The 18954-nt window shown below is 34.7% G+C and overlaps 1 protein-coding gene across 4 annotated transcripts; it reads right to left on the bottom strand.

Moving 5' to 3' along the window:
- Window positions 1-241: 241 nt before the first annotated feature.
- Window positions 242-18433, bottom strand: LOC125669516 (tyrosine-protein kinase SRK2). 4 transcript variants are annotated; one of them, XM_048904064.2, is made up of 11 exons: window positions 17766-18433; window positions 17527-17666; window positions 16370-16475; window positions 15479-15586; window positions 14909-15012; window positions 14434-14586; window positions 12565-12717; window positions 10100-10359; window positions 6677-6830; window positions 4708-4839; window positions 242-883 (listed from the first exon to the last, which is right to left on the bottom strand). In XM_048904064.2, the coding sequence occupies exons 2-11, from the start codon at window positions 17657-17659 to the stop codon at window positions 675-677; spliced, it is 1512 nt and encodes a 503-aa protein (XP_048760021.1). In that variant the 5' UTR covers window positions 17660-17666; window positions 17766-18433; the 3' UTR covers window positions 242-674. The 4 variants fall into 4 exon arrangements, with proteins under 4 accessions (XP_048760021.1, XP_048760023.1, XP_048760022.1 ...); XM_048904066.2 differs by having other exon boundaries at window positions 16370-16472; XM_048904065.2 differs by having other exon boundaries at window positions 17527-17700; window positions 17787-18433.
- Window positions 18434-18954: the final 521 nt, after the last annotated feature.

The raw sequence follows: 18954 nt of genomic DNA, 5'->3' as shown, positions 1-18954 counted from the left end.
AGTGGAAGATGATGCGAAAATGTGATGTTTGAGAGAAATGTGAGGTTTTATTTTCCTTTGCACGTGATTTTCTAGACCAATCAGATCACGCGTAGTATAGAATTATTGTATTGAGGTATAATAAATCTTGTTCTGTCCTTAAGCACCTAATGTTGCATGGCAAGAGACAGTTTCAATCCATTGTCTACACAAATCAAAATTTGATCTCAACATCATTCGAGCTGGCGCTGGTTAAATCTAGTGGGTTTTAGTGTTTTATTAAGTTATAATCATAATTTACAATGTCTGATTCTAAATAAAGTTCCATTCCATCCATCCTCCTTCCATTGTAGATGTATTAATGTGACATACGTAAACTCACATGCATATTCATCAAGGTTTTACAACTTAATCAATGCAATAACTATATGTCCAGTGTAATAACTATGATATATATACAACAAAAACATGATTTAAACGTCAATACACAAAATGCATATCTCGAATTAATTTTCAATCAATAAAAATAGTCTTCAGTAATATTGTAGATACGATAACATTTAAAACAAAACAATAAATCCAAACTGTGTTGCAATTGAGAGTATAATTCACAAATACATATCCAATAAATCTCTCTCTCTCTCTCTCTCTCTCTCTCTCTCTCTCTCTCTCTCTCATAAACTTGTGAACATGAATTAATAGTCATCAGGGTCTTTATAATTTGGTTCAGTGGAAATAAAGTAATCGTCAAAGAAGCCAGACAGATACTCAAATGTCGGTCTGTTGGCCGCTTTCTTGTCCCAGCACTTCAACATCATCTCGTACATGGAATCCGGACAGTGATGTGGCTTCGCCATCCTGTAGCCACGGTCCACTTGTTCTAAAACTTCTTTATTCATCATCCCTACAATGATGAAATTACATAGCACTTAATATTAATCAATTTGTCCACAGTAGAAACAAGATCCTGTCGCAATCAAAATATGATTACTTCCGTATTTTAACAAATTGAAGTTATATGCGATATCACGTATTTTATTTTTGCCATTGATAATCTTTAACGTCCTTGTGACATTAAATTGACGCATATTGAATTAAATCAACTCGGGGAATAGTTTAGGAGTACTTCAATTTTATTACCTGTAACTCACCTGCGACAAACGCTCACGAGTGTGATTAGCATGCTTTTTGTAAAGAAACATTCGTTCCGGATCTTTAAGGTATTTTGTTAATTAGCTGAATTACTTATGTTTGGAATATGAAAGGTGGGGATAACAAACAGTGATCAATCTCATAACTCCTTTAAGGAATACAATCTAGAGAGTTAGACAAACACAGACTCCTGGACACACCAGAGGTGGGATCAGGTGCCTAGGAGGAGTAAGCATTCCCTGTCGACCGGCCACACCCGCCGTGAGCCCTATATCTTGATCAGGTAATCGGAGTTATCCGTAGTCAAAATCAGTGTGCCAAGAACAGCCAAACAATCGGTAAGAAACACGTCAGACAGCATTCGACCCAATGATAGGTTGTAATGATGAACATAACGACCATTACAACGATCACTAAGTATATGTGATTTGAGTTTTAATCAGTGACACGTTAAGTATGATTCCGTGATCTTTACTTGCTAATTTAAAATTCAATTTCTGATATCTAATAAATAACTCTTAGCAAAATACAATACCTATGATAATTAGTAATCTGATACTCTATGGGTTTGTGTGTTGTTTAAGATAATTAGTAATTTGATACTCTATCGGTTTGTGTGTTGTTTAAGATAATTAGTAATCTGATACTCTATCGGTTTGTGTGTTGTTTAAGATAATTAGTAATCTGATACTCTATCGGTTTGTGTGTTGTTTAAGATAATTAGTAATCTGATACTCTGTCGGCTTGTGTGTTATTTATGATAATTAGTAATCTGATACTCTGTCGGTTTGTGTGTTGTTTATGATAATTAGTAATCTGATACTCTGTCGGTTTGTGTGTTGTTTATGATAATTAGTAATTTGATACTCTATCGGTTTCTGTGTTGTTATTCATACTTGTTTTGTTTTGGGTTTGTTTTTTCTTGATTTCTCCCATATAATATCACAAGCAGTTTGACGTAAACACCTTAGATATGCAAGTATACAAGTATATTGTATGCCTAGTGCTACAAACTGACTCTCCAAGTATACAAGTATATTGTATGCCTAATGCTACAAACTGACTATTCAAGTATACAAGTATATTGTATTCCTAATGCTACAAACTGACTATTCAAGAATACAAGTATATTGTATGCCTAATGCTACAAACTGACTATTCAAGTATACAAGTATATTGTATGCCTAATGCTACAAACTGACTATTCAAGTATACAAGTATATTGTATGCCTAATGCTACAAACTGACTATTCAAGTATACAAGTATATTGTATTCCTAATGCTACAAACTGACTATTCAAGTATACAAGTATATTGTATTCCTAATGCTACAAACTGACTATTCAAGTTTACAAGTATATTGTATGCCTAATGCTACAAACTGACTATTCAAGTATACAAGTATATTGTATTCCTAATGCTACAAACTGACTATTCAAGTTTACAAGTATATTGTATGCCTAATGCTACAAACTGACTATTCAAGTATACAAGTATATTGTATGCCTAATTCTACAAACTGACTCTCCAAGTATACAAGTGTATTGTATGCCTAATGCTACAAACTGACTCCAAAACCTGATGAATTACAAAATGTTTAAGGAATGACTTTAATTCTGGGGCAAGTTATACGAGTATAACCTGGTTTGGGTCAGTTTACGCTTTATAATCCGCAGAGCGGATTATAAAAAAGCGTAAACTGACCCAAACCAGGTTATACTCGTATAACTTGCCCCAGAATTAAAGTCATTTCTTATAATTTAATGCAAGAGACAAAGATGCTAACCTTCGTTTATCAAAATGTACATAAACTTTGAAAAATACAAGTCAACTGAGCCGCGCAATGATTCACTTAGTAACACCGACGAAGCTAGCTGAACATTTACGAAGGTCGCCATCTTTAATCTTAATTAGTTCTACGGAGCCTATATAGCTAGCCATTTATCAAAATATTGTATCGAAAGTGAAGTTTGTCATGATGGAAAATATGTGTAAACTATGCATGCAATGCGTATTTTGCTGCCCTCTTAGAGATAGAGATCGACTTTGAAGTCGCTCATCTCCGACAGATTGAGAAAATTGCATTGTTTAGGCCTACTCAAAATAAATCTTCAAATATCAAAAAATGCAATAATTTGCGGCTTTAACTCTGTGAAAACTTCTACTACATGAAAACTTACCCCAGTGTGTAACGTTGTCGCTAATAGCAAATCCGACACAAGAAAATATGTAAGCAAGTGACAAATCGCGATCCACATGTCAATGTGTTTGACGTCATGTGATAAAATGTGACGTATGAATTTTGTTTGCTTTGTTGAAAGACGGATCAAGCAATGAAACAACTCCACCCCCCCCCCCCCTTTTCCCCAGTGAGAAATGTATTTCAAAATGAACAGGGTAATGCTTACTTGGCAAATCATTAATTCGAATATAATATCTTTGTTTTAATCTATTATTCGGTCATACATACAGAGAAAGATGTTTTACAACAGTAATTTGCGTACAAGTAGATGCTAATATTGACCTCGAGAAAATATGTGCGCCTCAAACCGAAGTATATTATTGTACACGTTGACCATCTATTCCATAGAAGGCTGAAAACAATGCTGCGATGTAAATTTAGAGAGAGAGAAAAAATAGTTCCGGCATCTGGTTGTCAAGGGGGTGTGTCCCCATACCAAACCAGGTTATACAAAAATAACTTGCGTTCCTCAATTGGAATTTGACCAATCAGAGACAAGGATACAATAAGAATTAAATTATTGTAATATATCCAGATCACCCTGTCTACTCCGACACCTCTGTAATCCGTTTCAGTATATACTTCGACCCTAATTTGCCTTTCCAATTATCTTATTTCCGTGTTCTTCACATTGCTCAAACTGACATCCTATGTAATTCAACCCACAATGTGTCTTCTGAAGTTTGTTAGATTAGGCAGTAATTACTTTATGTCTTCCATAAAAACGTTAACTTTTCTGTCTGACTGTTTTGAAACACTGCCTAGTATACATCATTGTTCTTCTATCAACTCGCTTGTATATATAATTTTAGTGTGATTGTCTATGTATTTCTCTATGTCATGTTGATTGACTTATGAGAATAAATGAATTGAATTGAATTGAAACACCGCCTAGTATACATCATTGTTTTTCTATCATGTTTGAAGAAAACCCCGAATTATTCTAAAGGAAAGTTTTGTTGTTTTTTTAGTTTCTAGTTTGTATTATATTCAAATTATGTAATTCAACTTCCTTCATTCCTTTAATGTAGGTTTCCACGATAAGTTGAAGGGTTATTTTTGTATGTGTCTTAAGAATTACACTCAATATCACATCAATTGTTTCATTGTTAAATGCTCTGATAAAGATAGCGAACAGTGATCAATCTCACAAACCCTATAAAGAATACAAATTGATAAAAATACAAACACGGACCCCTGGACCTACCAGAGCTGGGACCAGGTGCTTATGATAAGTAAGCACCCCCTGTTGACCGTGAGTCATGAATAAGTATAAACTGGTCAGTTCTTTTTTTGTGAAATACTGTGGAAATAAAAAGACTGGTTCTATCTACCTGGATATGGGGTTTGGCCGCGTGTCACAATCTCTACCAGCAGGATTCCGTACGACCACACATCAGATTTAATCGTATAACGACCGTATAACGCGGCTTCAGGGGCGGTCCACTTTATAGGGAATTTACCACCTGTGTAATAAGAGATGTCATCATTAATGGTTTCCATTCTGCACCTGCACAACAAGAGATTTTTGTATCAATGGATTCCATAGTGCATTTGTACAACAAGAAATTTTTGTATGTACATTTGTACAACAAGAGATTTTCGTATAAATGCTTTCCATGTTACACCATTGCAACAGGCGATTTTCCTATTATTTTTCATTGTGTCAAGAATGTACATCAGGGTGTTTACATTTGTAGAAGTAGAGATATTTTGATATTACATGTAACACTTTACATCTCCATATAAGTGAAATATTCTCGAGTGGGACGCAATATACAATCGTACACCTATAAATAAGAGGATTTATTTTATTTTACACCTGTACAACAAAAGATTTTCGCATTAATACTTCTCATTTTACACATGGACAACAAGAGATTTTCCTGATAATGCTTTAAATTTTATACCTGGGCAACAGAAACTATCCCTAGAACTTGTAATGCTCAGAATTTTACACATAGACTAGAGAAATATGTTCCGTATTACTCCTTGTATCAGATGAATCTTGTTCGACTTAACAGAAAGTGAAAAGGTTAACTACTTATTGATATGTCATGTTTTTTAACAAGATTTTAATCAAAGTTCTGTGGCTATCTGTTCCAACATACATTTTGACCAGAAATCAAATTCAGTTACATATTCTGTCTCTGCCGATCAACACAAACACTTAATACCTAACATATTCTGACCTAAACAAATTATTTCTCTGACTGTGGTTCTGTGTTTTATTCCTAATATCCGGGAGGAGAGAGCCCCCCGAACGATATTCCAATAGCCCCACCATATCCATTGTCCACTCACCACTAATTTAACTGGACACTATAGCCATTGTCCATTTAGCACTAAATTAACTGGGCACTATAGCCAGTGTCCACTCACCATTAATTTAACTGGGCACTATAGCCAGTGTTCCACTCACCACTAATTTAACTAGTAGGCACTGTAGCCAGTGTCCACTCACCACTACTTTAACTGGGCACTATAGTCAGTGTCCACTCACCATTAATTTAACTGGTAGGCACTGTAGCCAGTGATAAAGAGAGCTCATCTTCGCAAGCCAAGGGGTTTTGGTCCGCTTCGCTCCCCACAATTGTGGGGAGCGTGGTGGACCGAAAAGCCTTGGCTTGCGAAGATGAAGAGGAATTTAATTCTCGATTTTCATCTTATAGTTTGCTAAAAAGATTGTCGTTAGGCATAGGCAGATGACATGGGCTTTACCACAGTCTCACTATAATATTCATGTATTCCATACTAAACTATGTAGCTAAAGGCGATTTGATGTTTCTTCATCAACTTTATGTAACTGCCTCCCGTTGGATCTTCGTGTCGAAGATTCATTTACTGTTTTTAAAAACAAACTTAAAACCTACATTTTTAAACTTGCATTTAATCTGTAATTGGGTATCTATGGATACGGTTGTTTTGTTATTTTTTAAAAACACCTCAGTTTTAATATCATTTTATGCCCTTTTCTATTTATTTATTGTTCTGTGTTTCAGTTTGTTTAAATTGTTTTACATGTAAAGCGCTTTAGTGTTATTGTCTTAATTTGATAAAGCGCTATATAACAGTGTAATAATAATGATGATAATTAACTTTCTCTTGTCACGAAATTTATGCCACTCCTCATTTTGTAGAATCGTGGATCCGCCACATTGAACTGTTAGAATCACAATTCGATCATTGCACTGGACCCGATTGCACAAACGTTAGTTGACTTAAACTGACCGTTATTCTTCATGACATTAAAATTTTAAAATACCTATGGAATCCACAGTATTTTGTGTATTGAGCACAAACCTGACTTGGGGGTATATTCATCATCTTCGATTAATCTCGCCAAACCAAAATCTGCCACTTTCGCCAAATTGTTGTCACCAACTAACACGTTTCGAGCTGCTAAATCTCGGTGAAGGAGTTTGTTCCCTTCCAGATACGCCATGCCGCTGGCCACCTGAATTGACATATATACGTAAAATATAAATATCTTAACTGTTGACATTCCCAGGCGATTTAATTTATTTAAATCATTAAACAATTCAAATTTTAATCGTAATCAAAATTTCAAAAAATCATCTATTTTTCAAAACGAATTGATCCATTAATAAAGTCGGAGTCATATTCTTGGTTACGTAAGATTGAGGTACAATATTTATAGTCATAATTGCTTTAACGCTACTGTAAACACAAGTTGAAGTGTACAACTACAGTGTATACTAGATTTTTACTCCTCCGAATTGAATGTTGTTTGATTTTCAACCAATGGAAGGTTCACAATCACTTTATTGGGCAAACTAAGAAATTCAGCATCAAATATGTCAAACGATTATCTAGATTAGAAAGGTACAACATTTTGAACTGTGCGACTATCAACCTTTATGTGGTATGTACCTATGCTTCTTCAAAACTTCATGAATTTCTAATCTGAAAGTTAGATATGAAGATATCCAAATTGTACTGTAATTTAATTTAATTTTTAATAAGTATTGGCGAGAGTATGACACCCGGCTATTAAATGTTTATAAGGTATGTCTACGAGGGTCATTCAAACAATACGTGAACCTTTGCCATAATCTTTTTTCTGAACTTCATATTACATCAAAAATTGGAAGACATAAACAGACATTAAATGGTTTTAATTATGCTGAAGAAAATTCATATTCGTATTTCGTCAAAATTATGAACTTGTACTATTTAAAGAAATATCCTTCAGCTACGCACAGAAATAAATGACACTCAGATTAACGGCCAGTTCCTTTCTATGACATATTTCTTAACAGTTTTCATTAGCCTTGTATTTTTACGATTACATTCAAATGAAGTTAAAGCAAAAGTATCAACATTTGTCCAAACCATACACACTAGATATTGAACACAAATGTGCATACTCTGGAAATGTACCAAAAAAATGTTGAAATTTTGAAGAGAATTTCTAGTCTTTGCGCTTCACTATTTACTCGGGAACGCTTACGAGCTAATGCTTCTATTTGTTAAACCCCGACTTGATATACATAACGTGTTATCAGACAGAACTCAATTTCATGAAAGAAAACTAACCCTTTTATTATTAATCATCATTATTCAAAACATGTTTCCCTGTGTTATATCACAACATCTAATTAACAGGATACAAACAGGGATCCGCTGAAGATTAATCATCTACATTCTACATCTTACTGTTACAATACTTTTATGCTATGTTGAAATTTCCATTGTTATTTCATTGCAGCAATCTGTGTTCTCGTGGGTAATCACTAATTGTTCGTTTACGCGTTCACAAATCTTATGATCATACAAATATTAACGACTCTTTTGCTTAAATTGATTCATATTATAAATTCTAACCAAAGGCACAAAAGGCCCATGGGCAACATCGCTCACCTGAGTCACCTTGGCCCTGCTGTAGTTAAGTTGTTGTGATTTTTTAAATATATTTTCCCAAGAAATATTTTGACTCAATATTGTGGCTTAACCTAGTCCTAAAGGGTCACGACGTAAGCAAACTTGAATTCACACCACATGGGGGTGCCTCAACACTAATATGACTAACATGACCTTGCTGTTCTGGAGATGGTATAGGTCACAAGACTATCGATCATGGTAAGAAATCAAAAGTCTCTTCATAAGAAATCTATATGCAAAATATCAAAGCTCTATCTTAAACAGTTTATGAGATATTGAATAGGTTAAATTTTCTTTAAAATAGATCAAACTCCACGACCAAGGTCACAAGGTCATTCAACATGGTATCCAAATAAAAGTATTGCCATAAATAATCTACATACACAATATGAAAGCCGCAACTTAAATAGTTCAGGAGATGTGTAATAAGTTAGGTTTTCTTATAAGTAAACTCCAAGGTCAAGGTGACAAGGTTAGGAAGTTTAATATTGAAAAAAAACCTTTTTGTCACAATGAATGCGTACGTAAAATATGAGAGCCCTATCGCTAATCAAAAGCTACAAGTAAGAAGTTTTGACCCAATCCAAACTAAAGTTCACAAGGTCAAAGATTATGCATGAAATGTAAGGCCTTACAATGTACCATAATGAACCTATAAGCAAATCCTGAAAGCCCTACCTTAGATAGTTCATGAGATATTGAATCGATTTCTTAAAAGTGTGTCAAACTCCAAGGTCAAAGTCACAAGGTTAAAAACTGTGGTGCCATGATAAGGTCTTGTTATCAGGAATGTGCATTTGAAATATTTAATATAATCCTGCTACTCTTAAAATTTCCTGTATATTCCCATACAAAAACTTTGATCTCTCCAATTGTGGCCCCACCCTACACCCTAAATTGAACAAACTTCAATATGAACTACCTGAAGATACTTGCATGTCAATATGACTAATCATGGCCCTGCTGTTGTTGAGATAAAGATTTTTAAAGATGTTTCCCTATATATTCCCATGTAAAACTATGATCCTCTATTGTGGCCCCACCCTACTTCAGAGGGAACAAATTTGAATCTGCACTTTCAAGGAATGCTTGTATATTTACATGACTGGTTATGGTTTTGTTGCTCTTGAGAAGATTCTAAGATATTTTCCCTATATATCTGCATGTAAAACTTTGATCCCCTATTGTGGCCCCATCCTACCACCAGGGCCCATCATTTGAGCAAACTTGAATCTAAACTATATCAGGATGCTTTCAGGTAAATTTGAACTTTTTTTAGCCTTGAGAAGATTTTTTAATGATCCCACCCTGTTTTATCCATTTCTTGCTTGTCTCCCCTTTAAACAGGGTATGGACCTTCATTTGAACAAAGTTTAATCCCCTTCACTCGAGGATGATTTGTACCAAGTTTGATTGAAATTGTCTCCGAGATTCTGGAGAAGATGAAAATGTAAACAGTTTACAGACAAAGGGTAATCAGAGAAGCTCTCTTGAGCTTTCAGCCCAGGTGAGCTAAATATCAATCAAATATTCATCGGTGTTAAGAACATATGGGGAATAAAAATTGCTATATGATCAGAAAATGGTTAATAATGAGACCTTTATTGTAGTTTTATTCAGAAAAACTACACGCATTGCGGAGTAAAAGCAAACGCTAACTGGACAGTCATTATCACTAGCAGGTGTTTTAGGATGCAAGTTGTTAACATTTTCATTGGGTTTTCATTCTGAGATGAACTATCTGAACATTCACCTCAATCTTTGTGCACTTTTTTTTAGATAGACTTTCCATCTTGACAGATTCCATTTATAAGTACATACTTGTGCGGCAATGTCCACCAGCTGCATGAACTTCAGTACTCCTCCCTCGTCCCCACGCAAGTAATCAAGGAGACTGCCGTTAGACATCAGTTCAGTAACGATGTAAATTGGTTCTTTATCTGTACAAACTGCATACAGTCTCACTAATTTGTCGTGTTTGCATTTTTTCATGATATTGGCTTCTAATAGGAAGGCGTCGATGGACATGGTGCCGGGCTTGAGAGTTTTCACTGCCACGTCCGTCTGCTTATTCCATTTCCCTGATTAATTACAAGATGGTGAAATCAATAGAAAAAGTTCGAATGAGCATGTAATAGGATATTAATAGATACTTGATATTCCTAAAAATAGATCTCTTAAGGTGGATCGATCCTCATGTGATCAATATTAATGGTTAAAAGTGGAAAAACTGTATTAATTTCCACTCAATATAGTTTAATCTAATCAATAACCAAAGAAAATGTGTATGTTGCCACCCTTTTAAAGATGTCAGACATACAAAAACAGAAGCATATATCAACATAAAAAAATTGTACATTTTCGTTGAACAGAATGATGAAAATTAATAAAAACTTGTTGAAATGACAAATTTTAATTGTCAACAGTTTAAGAAATCTGATAATTCATAGATATATAAAAATTAATTGTGGATATTAGGGAAATCATTGTGTCATAGACATGCAGTAGAGGAAATTCCAGCATAGGAGTTATTGCCCTTGACAACATTTTTAAAATTATAGATAATTGATTATCTATGGAAAATTAAAACTTTTTCAGTATCAAAAGTTTACCAAATTTTTTATTTCATTCAGTGAATAAAGTTCCTCTGAAAGATATATTTCAATCATGTGCAAAATTTAAATCGATAAAGATTTTGCAAAAACCTATGACATCACAAGAGGATCGATCAACCTTAACACTTACTACCTATTAAAAACGTGTTGCTACATAGAATAAAATGTTCCGAGAAATGAAGTGTATTTGTGCAGGGGTTACAACAAGAGTTTGATTTATCAATGTTAAAGAGCAAAAAGATTACTATGCTCCTCTGTTTCAACCCTTCGCTCTATCGACAGATACTAGTAGCCCCTTCAACCCTTCTCGGTACCGACAAATACCAGTAACCCCTTTAACCCTTCTCTGTACTGACAGATACTAGTAGCCCCTTCAACCCTTCTCTGTACCGTTAGATACTAGTAGACCCTCCAACCCTTCTCTGTACCGTTAGATACTAGTAGCCCCGTCAACCCTTCTCTGTACCGTTAGATACTAGTAGCCCCTCCAACCCTTCTCTGTACCGTTAGATACTAGTAGCCCCTCCAACCCTTCTCTGTACCGTTAGAAACTAGTAGCCCCGTCAACCCTTCTCTGTACCGTTAGATACTAGTAGCCCTTTCAACCCTTCTTTCTATCGAAATACAGTGTTGAAGAGAGTAGATACCGTACCCAGGACACAATGCTATACAAAGAACTATAGATATGATACCAAAATCGGCGTTTGTGCTTCTGTTTCAATATAAAATGTATTAATTGTATAAAACCCTTTGCCGAACAGGAACTGACGTCATAAAACACGACGTTTTATCGACTTATTGCTTTTTTCACTTATTCTTCTAAAACACATCGACCCTTGCTTGGACAATCTTCATATTCGTATCATAGATTTTTTTCAGTATAAAAATGCGATAGTAAAAAACTTTTGTCCATACGTAGTCCTTTGTGAAATAGTTTTACAGGCTTCATCACATCTGTCATCGCTTAACCCCATGTATCTCACATTGTACAGTGGGTAAACTGAACGCCTCCGTCTAGAACAAGATCTTTTTTCTTAAAGGCAATAGGCAAATTGTAATCTAAATCAATATTGGCGGTAACTTTCCCCATTTCCTATTTCAATGAACAATAGTAAGTATGTGTTTATTGTTGGCTGAAAAAGCTAAATCTACTTATATTTTTCAGTATAAATGTTCAACAAGAATTCAGTTAATGAAAGTTTCACTATACAGACAGGACTCTGAATTAATATTATAACATATCATTATTGCTAAGTATTTGTAAAATAATCTTAAATATACAATCGGTCTTCAGATATGGGCCTATCTAGAATATATATTATTCTTCTCTATTTCCACCCAGACATGTGATTTAAATATGGAAACATTAAGGAGGAATAACAAGACATTTGACATATAAAGAAATAATTTAAAACTCCTGTTGGACTCGAACCCGCGATCTACAGATCAACAGTCGACATGTTCACTGCCGAGTCCCACCTAGGCAATCAAATTTAAAAGAAATATACAAATATTGCTGCTATTTATATTTTCATTCATGTTTTGAAAAGAATTCAGCCATTATGACGATAAAGTATACCTCCTTAAATCATATCTTTTAAAATCCTAGAATCCGATTAGTTGTCATAAGTTGTCCTAATTTTAATATACAGAGAATGTGTTGATATGTACCTTTCCATACTTCCCCAAACTGACCAGCGCCTAACTTCTTGGTCAATTGTAGAGATTCACGGTCAATTTCCCATGCGTCCTTGCTCAGATCTATGACTGGTTTAGTTTTTGCACTAGCCTCTGTCAGTTTTTGTCCTAATCCGTCTGCATTTTCTGTAAAATACCGCACAAGTATCCACCAATCATTAGGAAGCATTATGGCTCTAGCAGAACAACTGGAATTTTATTTAGCAAAATAGTAAAGTTTAAAGGTATGGAAATATTCAAGGATTTTCTGTACACATATTAGAGAAGTTTGAACAGCTGGAATATCATATGCCATAAAGTAAATCGCCCATAGGATTTTCAGCGTAGTAACAATAAGTATCCTTTTCGCTAAGATAAAGTTCTCAAAATACCCTACTTTTCAATCAGAAAAAGGTTTTTTTTCTCATAACTCTTAAAATTGTGTGACTTCATGGGAAAAAAAGCTGTATTTCATGAAAGGAAACGACCGAAAATAAAGGTAACTTGATAACAAATCTGTCATATGTGATATCATCTCAACTCAACTTTATGATAAACTTCTCGTTAACATGCCATATTTATGTAGTAATATTCCATTATCATCTGCATTGTGGCATTTATGCCTCTCAACTGATTCGATACGCGAAAGCATATTCTGTGTATGATCAATTTTTAAATGGAAACAGGTTACTGACAAATAAGTTGATGTTTTACCTGGGTTTTAAAAGTATCGTTTAAAGTCAGCATCACGCAAATTATATGGTTGTTATACTGATCTTATTTGAAAACACAACCTGTCATTATATTGAATGCAGTCTGTTTCATATCAATTGTTAGGTCATCTTTACATACTGATTTTGACCACGGATTATTCCGTTTACTGATCAAGAAATAGGGCTTATGGCGGATGTGACCGGTCAACAGGGGATGATTACCCATCCTAGTCACCTGATCTCACCGCTGGTGTTTGCTGGGGTCTGTGCTCGCCCTACTCTTGATTCCAGTATATATTCTTCATTGGATTTGTGAGATTTATCACTGTTCGTTACCTTCACCTTTTCCTTACAGTATATTATCCAGGGGCAGATTACTTTTAAGCACAAAAACATATATCAATCATACTCTATCTTTCTTTTTAAAGAATTTATTCACATCGTAACTTTGATAGAATTTTCAATGACAAGAGTAAATACCCCTCCCAATGCATAAAAACGTTTAAAATGTAGTGCATCTTTTATAAGAGCATCGCCTGATAAGGAAAAATCTACATTTATCGAAACTCTTCAATGTGCAGTTTATAAGGGTACCTTAAAAAGTATTCCTTAGCATAATGGGGGGGGGGGGGGGGATCCCATCAATAAAGATTTCACTCAAAATTTTACATAAATCTTTTCAATCTTTCTTAATATGAGTAGCGTGTCAGAAGTTGATAAGAATTATATATCCCCATTATCAATAGGTAAATATAGAATGCAGCGGAAATAGTTCCGTGTAGATGTTGACCCAGACAACTTAGGCATGATTGTAATCATATTACAGTACAACGATACTAAGTCAGGCCACGTTCATAAATTCACTGACACCGAAGATAAAAGGATCACTTCTAAACTGTTTATGGGACCGCGCAGAATATCACATGAAAATTGGCTACATGTCGGAATCAATCTCTATCTATGGTAAAAAGTACCGATTTATATCTATAATTGGAGAAAACAATAAATCTTTACATGTGTTGATAAGGTGTGACAAAAGAAATTTGAATACATGTGCAGAGCTCAAAAATTTGATTGAGCTGGGTATTCTCCATAAGCATACATGGTTGTAATTCATTCATTTTTTAAGAATATATATATATATAAATACCACTGTAATGTTTGACTAATTCCTGCAGATTTGGAAGCGTTCTTCGTGGAGTGATAAAGAATCCTTTATCATCATCTAGAGGTTTAATTTTGTAGTGTCTCACTATATCACCTTTCCCTTCCTGGAAACTTCGGACACACAGTACATAATTTCCTGTAAGACAACCAAATTGTTGCAATGCCTTTTGAAGAACCCAAAAAGTATTCTTGTAATTGCCGATTGGATTGACAACTAACACGTATCTCCTTTAGAAACTATCTCATTCTGTTTAATCCATATACAGTAAAACACGCTTATAGTGAATTGCTAGCGACTAACAAGTTTGATTCGCTATAAAAGTAATTCTTTATATACATTGAAATCACTTCGGTGTATAATTTCTTAATAAGAATGTTCGCTGTAAACGTGTTTTACTGTAATTTCTATTTCGAAATACATTTTATTTCTACGTTAATTTCGTGTGTGACTGTACAACCTGGGGAGGTCTCGCTTTCTCGTATTAAGTATGTTCCTAACACGTTCCCGGGACTAAGTAATTGTCTCTCAGATTCTTTCCTTGAAATTTTTCCGACGAACCATCTAAAATGAAAGTAATTGTTCATCAATGTACTAGTACTCTTTTGCACAACTCTATATAACCTTTTTGAATTCTTTTCTACCACCGTAAAATGGCTGAAATATTGCCAAAACGAAGTAGAACCGTAATCAATCAATCAATCATATTCTTTCCTATTATTAGAGATAGATAAAATGGCCATAATAGAGTTAAAAACAATGTATTTATATTTACTTCTTTCAAAGTTTTATACATGTGTACATTTGGTAAATTTCAGTTATGTAATTCTTTTGCGCCGAGTTGGTATTTTGGTCCATTTTCGGCAGTATGTGATAAAAAGAAAGTAACCGAAGCCGTTAGATTAGTTGAAATCGAAAGATATATAAAAACCTCAAGCATGGACCAAATCAATTGACATGTTATGGCCATTAAATCGTTAAAAAGAAGCAATACAGACATTTTCAAATCAAAACGAGGAAATTAACTCACTCGTAAGTTTCTAAAGTGTCATCCTTTGCGACATAGTTTGACGGAACATAACCTTCATTTCTTCCTTCCCCGCTCTGTGTTCGTTTTGCATACCACCAGTCAGGGTTACTGAAAATAACAAACAAGTGAGCGACAACGGTATCACGGTGTGACAGTCATCAGGTTTCACGGGTCCTTATCTTGTATATAAATGGCAGTAGGGAATTTCCTAAGATTCAATACATTTTCACTTCTAGTATATGACCATGTTTGCCCTGCCCTAGGGCCTGAACTCCTGATCCTGGGGTCATGAATTTCACAAATTGATAGAGGGTTCCATGGACATCATAACCATGCATTTAGTTGTGTTTTATTTTCAAATATAAATGGGAGAAGAGAAGATCTAATACATGTTCTCTATATGGTCTCATTGTTCCTGTCATAGGACCTGAATTCCTGAACCAGGGGCCATGAATATCACAATTTAAGAATTAAAATCAATCATTTTTAAACTTCAGTTCTTACAAGACAAAAACATGATAACTTTTTGATGTCAGAAATGAAACCTTTCATCGTATTTACTGGACATTTCCCTACAAAGGATATGCATGTAATTTTAGCGACAGTATAATTTTTGCTTCCTGGACAAAACCATTGCTTATACATGTATGATTCTATAGATGAATGGTTTTCATTTCAAGAACATGTATATCACATTAATATCAGTATTAATCACTGTTATGCGCATTTCTACATGTTATCATAAAAAGAGGAAGATGGTGGACGTCTTTGGAAATGATCCAACTATTACTTCAAATTCATTTATATTAAATCGTTTATAGATAAGAGATTTTCTTATATTAACCTATGAAAATATCGATTTTCATTTATTAGATAAGGATATATTTTTACCTGTCGTCTAACAAGGTGAGGTGATCGCCTTTTTTAAAGGGCAAGTCCTCGTCAGCTCGGGCGTCATAATCATACAGGGCTCTTAACGTGCCCTTCCCTGCAGCTGCTAGAGATAATGTAACATCATGTTACTTGTAAAATATAAGGATTCATTCGTCTCCTTTACGGAGAAAGTGGCAATATAAAGCACTGTTACAGGATTACACCAATACTGTTGGAAAAGGTCATCTTTCTTTCTTTCTTTTTTTTTTTTTTTTTAATAACGAACCACTTGTCTCGTAAAAAGCTTTGGCGAGCAGGCATCTCCCTGCAAATGATAGAAGTACAATGACCACTCCCCTTTAAAGACTGGTTAGGCTCTTGTTAAATACATGTCACATTATTTTTTAAATTCATTTCTGAGAATTATTTTTCTCTCCAAAACGAAAGCATCAAACGCTGACATTTGTTTACTGATTTGTGTAAGGAGCGTCAATTTAAAGTGTCTGCATCATGAGGAAGTTAAATTCAGCAGGTCTACATAATGACTACTTCATATCTTATCCTATTTCAATGACCATACTGTAGTGTGCTAGTAGCGAGCATGAAATGAAGAAATATTAATTTAAGACAGGCCACAGACACTGTTTATCAATGGTGTTTCCAGACTGTGTTGTTCGTGTGGATTTCTTCTTTATCACTTGCATACATACACGTACATGTACCATTTTGACATTTATTAACAATTCAGTCTACTTTCGCTTTAGACACGCATGGCTGTCTGAACAAAACCACAACTGAAAAGTTCGGTTGATCACAGGTATTTATACTTCCTGATCATCTACCTATCTAGGTCAAACATGGCAGGCCACAATGTAAAGTTTTATCGGTACATTGTAAAGTTGTATTGGTGTACTAAAATATTATGACTGAAACAGAAGTGCCTCACGCTTGTATACATTTTTCCTCATTAAAATGCAGTGTTTGTTCTACGGATTCCTGGATTATTAAGAAATGGAGAAATTGCAACAATTTCTACATGTTCCTTGTCAATAGGTACTGTGACAAAGTGTAAGTCAAACACCTCACACAATCAGTGGTCGATTCATTGGATGGTCTAAGAGCAATATTTCAATTAACAAAGTAGTTAACTAGATACCATGGTTATGAAGAAATACCTGTGGGGGAGGGTTCTTCTGCGTCGGGATTTGTCGGGTTATCAACACCATCAGCCGGCTCTACTCCTCCGTCTTTTTTATCGATATCTGCAAAATCGTCCTTCTTCTTTTCCTTTGAATAGCAACATCCCATCTCGACACTGGCAAACAAACAAACACACACCAATCACACGCCTTAAAACAAAAACAACTATTCCATACGTGTACCCATCAAATATAAGTTTATAGTTTTTACTTACTGTAGTAAACGTTTTATTTACAGTAGTTAAACAGCAGTTGTTTTTCCTCTGGATACAATCCTGTACATATCAATTGTACATTTCACTTCCTTGTTTGGTTAAATTCAGCTTTTCTACTTGGAGGAATGAGACGTCATTTGATCGACGGGGGTTTTTAAAAAAAATGTCGTCTTTTGTTGCGACGTTTCTAACTTCCGCGATAAAGTTACGATTTTCGAGATAGTGTTTTTGTAATAATTTAACCCAATACCAAAGAACGACAGTGAATAGCTTATGAGTGGGATTTAATCCTTGTTTTAAAACCGTGAAACTGGAGCAAAAGAAAGATAACTCAAAAGTAATGTATACACAAAACTGGGATATTAAGTTTACTTTTCCATCTGTCAGCAAATGCAAATACCAAGTGGTGGATCCAGGAAATATTCACAGGAGACATTCAAGTGATATTTTATAAAGATATTGAGTCAAAGGAGGCGCCAAATCTTTACCCTCCTATTTCAAAGGAATTTCAATTTTTCAATTATTTTTGGGGCGTGGATATTTTAGATACAATAACAAAATTATACGTTTATATTACAATTCAGACAAGTAATAAACTTATTAGCACCACGCACTCATCAAATCAATTACAGAAATCGTGGATAGAATTGAATTAAAAACTATTTGTCTACTATAATGAATTCACTTTATGCATGTATTGTCAGCTCTTCGGGTTAGAATAGGTCCTCAGTACCACTTGCTTGTCGTAAGAGGCGACTAAATGAGACAGTCCTTCGGATGAGACCGTAAAAACCGAGGTTCCGTGTCACAATAAAGATCCCTCCCTGCTCAAAGGCCGTAAGTGCCGAACATAGGCCTAAATTTTGCAGTCCTTCATCTGCAATGGTAACGTCTCTATATGAGTGAAAAATTCTCGGGGGAACGTTAAACAAACTACACAACCAATCAATGAAAGGCGAAGATAACGAACAGTGTCAATATATTTTCAACTTGTGTCAATATATTTTCAACTTCGATCTTATCATGCACTGTTGTTGTATGTCAATGGTTTGCAACATTAACACATGTTGTTAGAAATTGTTCCCATCTTTTATTCTGTTGACATATCATGTAAACCAACTTTATTCGTTGGATAAATTTTCGTGAGCTTCGCAAGAACTTCGTCGTCGCGAATATTTCTCGTAGCGAA

Source organism: Ostrea edulis, chromosome 4, assembly GCF_947568905.1.
Source record: "Ostrea edulis chromosome 4, xbOstEdul1.1, whole genome shotgun sequence".
NCBI lineage: Eukaryota > Metazoa > Mollusca > Bivalvia > Ostreida > Ostreidae > Ostrea > Ostrea edulis.
The sequence above is the reverse complement of the archived record's forward strand: the minus strand, read 5'-3'. Positions and strand labels throughout refer to the sequence as shown.